The sequence below is a fragment of the Cyprinodon variegatus genome, unplaced genomic scaffold, assembly GCF_000732505.1.
Source record: "Cyprinodon variegatus isolate N-32 unplaced genomic scaffold, C_variegatus-1.0 Scaffold711, whole genome shotgun sequence".
Taxonomy (NCBI): Eukaryota; Metazoa; Chordata; class Actinopteri; order Cyprinodontiformes; family Cyprinodontidae; genus Cyprinodon; species Cyprinodon variegatus.
Window position 1 is genome coordinate 126,395 of NW_015151164.1, and position 6,948 is coordinate 133,342.

At 38.3% G+C, this 6,948-nt stretch overlaps 2 protein-coding genes across 3 annotated transcripts in view; both read left to right on the forward strand.

Annotated features, from left to right (window-relative positions):
* LOC107097628 (protocadherin beta-11-like) overlaps nucleotides 1-642 on the forward strand; it is a 21,295-nt gene extending 20,653 nt beyond the window's left edge. Inside the window, exon 2 of one of the 2 annotated variants that reach the window (XM_015394849.1) lies at nucleotides 16-642. In XM_015394849.1, coding sequence (XP_015250335.1) covers nucleotides 16-627 — 612 coding nt within the window. In that variant the 3' untranslated portion in view covers nucleotides 628-642. Of the gene's footprint in view, nucleotides 1-10 lie in introns of both variants that reach the window. The other variant, XM_015394848.1, reaches the window with a different exon arrangement.
* A 4,353-nt stretch (nucleotides 643-4,995) lies between these two features.
* The window catches only part of LOC107097622 (protocadherin gamma-A2-like), a 6,624-nt gene continuing 4,671 nt past the window's right edge, over nucleotides 4,996-6,948 (forward strand). Inside the window, exon 1 of the mRNA XM_015394830.1 lies at nucleotides 4,996-6,945. Coding sequence (XP_015250316.1) covers nucleotides 5,116-6,945 — 1,830 coding nt within the window. The 5' untranslated portion in view covers nucleotides 4,996-5,115. The remainder of the gene's footprint in view (nucleotides 6,946-6,948) is intronic.

The window sequence follows — 6,948 nt, forward strand, 5'->3', positions numbered from 1 at the left end:
TGGCTCTCATATAAACTGCAGAAAGCTACAGACAGAGCGCTGTTTGAAGTGGGCTTACAAAATGGAGAAATAAGAACAATCCGTCAGGTGACTGATAAAGATGCTGTGAAACAGAGACTGACTGTTATAGTGGAGGACAACGGGCAGCCCTGTCGTTCAGCAACAGTTATTGTTAATGTTGCACTGGCTGATAGCTTTCCAGAAGTGCTCTCGGAGTTCACGGACTTTCCACACGATAAGGAGTACAATGACAACCTGACATTTTACTTAGTGTTAGCACTGGCTGTGGTCTCCTTCCTATTCATTACATGTTTGGTGGTTATTATATCGGTGAAGATCTACAGATGGAGACAGTCCCGCATCCTATACCACTCCAGCCTCCCTGTGATTCCTTATTATCCACCACGTTACTCAGACACTTTGGGAACAGGGACTCTACCACACGTTTACAATTATGAGGTGTGCAGGACCACTGACTCTAGAAAAAATGACGTTAAGTTTGGAAGAGATGGCAGTCAAAACGTGTTGATAATGGACCCCAGTTCATCAGGGACGATGCATCGGATGCAAAGTGAGAAGAGTATCCTCGATGAACCCGACTCTCCTCTTGAGGTTGGTTATACATAAAAATGATTAAATGTTTGCTTTTTAGCCTTTTACTGTTTCCATCTTTTTTGTTAAGGTTTTTGGCTTCTGTGGTTACCTCTTGTAAAAAATATATTATTCAAGGTGGTATAAATATTTATGTAATTTAACTGTTCTGTCTAATTGTATAGATAAAAGATCAATCGGACAATATATTATTTACAACTAGTAACCACAAATAAACCAAAACATCCCACTCCAAATAATGGAATGATATAGAGCAATATGCAATAAATAGAAAATTGATGAATCCCATACTTTTTTGAATCAGAACTCTTATTTTCTTTTTATATGTTCTTTTTTTTTTATTAATTTCTCATCACTAATAGTATAATATGTAAATAATTTGTATGTGTGTGTGTGTGTGTGTGGGGGGGGGGTAGTTTGGAATGAGAAATCACCAAGTGCCTTGCTCATTCTGTATGGTTTAGTTTTCAGTTACTGGTAGCTGTAAGTTAATAATTCTGTGTATCTGAAATTATACAAAAACCAGATAATGAACCTCCTGTCATGGTATAAATCATTCTTTTATACGTTAAATAGTAGGTAAGAATAGTAAAAGGGTAATATGTCATGATCTAAAAAAGGAGGAAAACAATAATAAATCCATGACTTGAATACTGTTCATTTTGTCAATAACATATTTTGTTTGTCCTGCTTTTTAGTTTTCATTTCATTTATTATGGTGTTTTGTCGAAGTAGGGTTTATCAATAAAAGAGCACGTCATTTTTCCCGAACAGCTGATTGGCTGCTGGGTTAGGGTAGTTACCATGGTGACTAGCATAGCTAGTGAATCCAGCTTTGTGGTACCGGGAAATCAGGGTTGAGGCTGAACTTGTCTCTCTAACCCAGTAATCATGCTTTGTGGTACAGCCCTCTGATTCAATTAGTCTGTCTAATAATGAAAGAACAGCTGCAGGTGGAGTTCTGTCGGTTGATTTTAATGCGGGCTGCGCTCCGGCGCCAGAGAAAATAGATCCACTCTTCTTCCCTTTATTTAACGTTTCCGCTACATTCATATTGATCCCAATCACAGTTCTCAATCAGCGATGCATTAGCAAGTGCGTGCGGGATTTCCTGTTTGCTGCGCAGTCTGCTCCTGTAAGATCTGAACAGGGATTGGAATACCAACACATTCTGGAATACTGGTGGTATGTGTCCCTGCAAGGGAGTTTAATTCGTTTCAGCGTCACAGCAGCAATCTGTTGGCGAACGAGCCCAAAAGGAAGGGGGGGTAATAAAGTGTGTGAATGGCCTCATTGCTTGAAACTTTTTTGATTATTAAAATATTTTTTAAATGAAAAACATTACACAGATTGTAGACCCTACAATTATGGTTTTCTTAAGCCACTGAAAAGCACTGATTAACTACTTGAGAGCAAATAGCTGTGCAGCGATAACACTATCCATTCTATCTGAAAACCACTTAAAGGGTTACCTCACTCTCGCATGATGGATGTGACACGATTTACCGTAATGCTACGAATAGCCATTGAACGTATCCGAAGCCTTGCTTACACATTTAGACAGATTTTTGAGCGCCTTGCACCAGACGAAATTGGCAAGCAAGCACAAGAAGTATCATAAGTATAAAGTGCACTAGATTATAAGATGTACCATGAATTTTGGAGAAAATTTAAGAATTTTAAGTGCTCCCGATAGTCCAGAAAATACAGTAAACTGCGAGGCGCCTTTGCCTGAATCCAAAAGGTGGCCCCTCCGATATACAGTATGTGAAATCTACGAAAATCCCACACAGCAATTATTATTGGTCAGTCCATTGTATGGTTAATGGAAATCCCTCACAATAGCAGCAAGTTCAGGTGGATGTGTGGAGCCGTGTGAAGCTCGGAAGAACTACATCCATCTGGCGAGAGCCAGGTTACTTTAAGGGGTTGACATGATCTCAAATCTGAAATACTACTATTAAAATTACATAAAAGTAAGACATATACAAGTCGCACTGGAGCATAAGTCGCATTTTTGAGGGGACATTTATTGGATAAAATCCAACATAAAGAACAGACATTTCATCTTGAGAGGCAATTTAAAATTGCAATAGAATAGAGGCAACAGCAGGCTGAATAATTATACAGTATGCTAAGAATACATGACAAATAAATAACGAACTGAAAAAGTGGCTGGTATATTAACATAACATATTAAGAATTATCAGATTACTTTAGCATAAACAACATGGTAACAAGTTTATGAAACCATCCGAGTCACTCCAAAGTACTAAATACAAGAAATCTTCATCATCGGTATAACTTTTAAACAACTCCGCTAACTCCAAACATTTTTCAGCCGTTTTTCGGCTGCATATTTTTCTACTTGAAGCTTGTAATCTGCAGAATATGATTTTCATTTCGGTGCAATTTTTCAATCAACACAGGCCTTGAGCGCCATCTTGCGGTTTAGTGTGAAAATAAGATCTGAAATAAGATAATAATGTGTTGATAATTTCAAACATAATTAGCTCCAAAGTATAAGTTGCACACCCGGCCAAACAATGAAAATACAGTATTTAATGCAGTCCTCAAAGTGATCAATCTTCTGTTTGGCCATCTTTGCTTGTTGTTTCAGTTTGGTCAACTCCACTGTCCCTGTTGGTGACCCTGGAAATATGTATTTGGTAAACACATTTGATTTTAATCTTGATTAAACTTTTATTTAAATTCCACCCCTTTATGTTTACCCTTGACTCCACACTGCTTCCCTCGCGCCCTACGATGGCACCCCATTGCTCCTCAGTGGGATGAGTTATATACAGAGGTAAATTTCTTAGATCGGTAAAGTTCTATTATCCATCCATCCATTGATTTTCCTTTCATCCTAAGCGGGGTCGCACGGAGTGCTGGTGTCTGTCCCCAGCAGTCTATGGGTGAGGGGGGTGGGGTACACCCTGGACAGGTTGCTAGTCGATTGCAGGGAAACACAGAAACAAACAGGACAGACAGCCATTCATACACACCTAAGGAGAATTTAGAGAAGCAAATTAACCCAACAGTCATGGTTTGGACTGTGGGAGGAAGCCGGAGTACCCGGAGAGAACCCACGCATGCTCAGGGAGAACATGCAAACTCCATGCAGAAAGACCCTGGGTCATGAATCTAAACTGGAACCTTTTTGTTGCAAGGCAGAAGTGCTACCCACTGCTCTACTGATAATCCCAGTTCTATTATTATTATTATTATTATTATTATTATTATTATTATTATTATTATTATTATTATTATTATTATTATTATTATTATTATTATTATTAACATATTATACTACACCATATTATTTTATTTTATATTAGATTAAATAAAACCATTTTATACCATTAAAAGACATCTTCAAATCTTGATCATTCTCATGAACAGCATGAAGCAGCCAAAAGTACAAAAATACATGTTTTGTCATTACACATATACATGAATGAAAAATTAGTTTTCAGGGCCAGCATAAAAATAATCTGTCCTTTAATGAAGTTATAGTGAAACATAATAGAAATATATTTTTACAATCCAAAACTTATTTTCTCTTCATACAGCTGGGCTTTTTGTTTTAAATGAGCTGTTATTGTTTTGATAGGATGTAAATATATATTTAACTTTTTCACGTTATGATAATTTTTCCTTATAGAAATTTTACAATAAAAATTGCATTAAAAATGTAAATTATACTCTTTAATGCATCTTTATAGGCAAATATCAATGTCTTTCATGGGGCCCCAAAATTCCTGGCAGCGCCCCTGCCTGTAATATATGTTATATTTTTCTCCTGTTCCGGAGAAGGTCCCTTGATAGGTTACATTTTCTGAATTATTTTTGCCAACGTTTTTGCCAGATCTTTCTTCAAATGGTAAACTTGGTTTCAAATGTTTACGTGTCTAAGTTTGTGTGATTACATGATCAGAAAAATAAACGACAGCTTCCGAGAGCTTCGCACAGCTTTGCTGCACGCATTTTGATTGTTACCCGTTTTTTGATTGTTACCCGTTTTCTCTGCTGAATAAAATTCCTCTGGTTATTTAGTGTTTTAACCAATTGGCGGTTCCTCCAATGAATTACGTTTGGTATGTACAGTATTTGTCTGGTTTAAAAAACACTGATGTGCGTAATTCCAGTTCATATTTCCTTATTTTTTATTCTTATCGCAACCAAAATCCTTTTGTTCATAGTAGTTTCAGTAAATATCACACGATTTTGTTTTCTTGTGCAGTAAACCTTTTGTAACTCAAAGGGACGCTGTTGGCCAGTCTGATGAACAGCACAGCACAGTCGATCATCCTCTATTGCTGTTACGCATAAAGGGGGGGAAAAAAAGCAGAACTAGGCTATGGGAAGAGCAGAGATCTGACCACAAATTATGTTACTGAGAGAAATACTGTTATTGTTTCCCTTTTGGATATTTTTCTTTATTTTTTTTCCATCTTTGCGCTCAAGGATTTCGCATCTCTTTCTTGGTTGGATGAGAAAATGACCCAAAGAACAATGGCATGGCGAGTATATTTGCTGAATTACGTTGTTGCTCTTTCTGTTTGCGTGGTTATTGGCCAGGTCACTTACTCCATCCGTGAAGAAATTGCAGTCGGGTCTTTGATCGGTAACGTAGCATCGGATTTTGATTTAGACCCGCAAAGGCTGAACGCAGGAAAAGCTCGTATATATGGCACGGATTACGTTGAGCTGAATAGAGGAAGAGGAGACATTGTTATCAAAGAGCGGATAGACAGAGAGGCTCTCTGTGGGCAGACGACGCCCTGCGCATTTGATTTTCAAATAATTTTAGAGAATCCCATGCAGTTTTACAGCATTAATGTGGAAATTACCGATATCAACGATAACGCTCCGTGTTTTAAAAAGACTGAATTGAAATTTGAAATCAGCGAAACAGCTCAAGTAGGTTCGAAATATGTTTTAGAGAAAGCTGTTGATGATGATGTAGGTTTAAATTCTCTCCAGAGCTATTCACTGAGTATGAATGAGAACTTTGTTTTAAATCCTTACACAATAGGGAGCCGTGCAAATGTGGAAATGATTTTAAATAAACCCCTTGATCGAGAAAAAAGGGATCGATTATCTTTAGTGTTGACTGCAATGGATGGTGGTAATCCGCAGCTTTCCGGAACAATTCAGATCGTCGTGGCTGTACTTGATGCTAATGATAATGCACCCATTTGTTCTCAAAGAGAGTACAAGTCAAACGTTAAAGAAATTGCGACAAAAGGGACCGTTATAGCAAGGATCAGTGCGTCTGATGCAGACGAAGGACCACATGGATTTATACAATATTCAATATCCAATATGCCAAAAGGAGCAGTTGATCTATTTGAAATAGACAAAGACAGTGGAGATTTCATATTGTTGGGGCAGCTTGATTATGAAAAATATAATAACTATGAGATAGATATTCTTGCATCCGACGTAGGTGGAAACAAAGATGTATGTAAATTGATAATAACTGTTCTAGATATAAACGATAACCCACCGACGATCAATATCATGTCAGCATCCTCCACCGTATCTGAAGATGCTGAACCTGGCACCGTTTTGTCAATGATAAATGTTCAGGATCCTGATTCTAATGAAAATGGAAATGTTCACTGCAGTCATGATTATCATGATTACTTTAAAATCTTGCCAACTTCTAAACATTTCTTAAAGTTAGTGACAGACAGCACATTAGACAGAGAAGCCATGTCCGATTATAATATCACAGTAACCTGTTCTGATGAAGGAGTACCTTCCCTTTCCAGCAGCGTCACCCTCTCGCTAAAGATCTCCGATGTCAATGATAACGCCCCTGTATTTGAGAGGAGCTCATATGAGGCCTACATTGTAGAAAATAACACACCAGGACTCTCTATATTCACAATAAAAGCAACAGACGCTGACTGGAACCAAAACTGCCGCGTTTCTTACATATTGGAGGACTCCTCTGTAAACGGAGTTCCAGTCTCCTCATATGTGTCAGTTAGTGCTGACAGTGGAGTCGTCCATGCAGTTCGCTCTTTTGACTATGAGCAGATCAAAGATTTTCATTTTCACATCAAAGCTCAAGATGGAGGCTCTCCTCCACTCAGTAGCAACGTAACTGTAAAGATCCAGATCCAGGACCAGAACGATAACCCCCCTCAGGTCCTTTACCCAGTCCAGACTGGTGGCTCTGTAGTGGCTGAAATGGTGCCTCGTTCAGCAGATGTGGGCTACCTGGTGACTAAGGTGGTGGCTGTTGATGTGGACTCTGGACAGAACGCCTGGCTCTCCTATAAACTACAGAAAGCTACAGACAGAGCGCTGTTTGAAGTG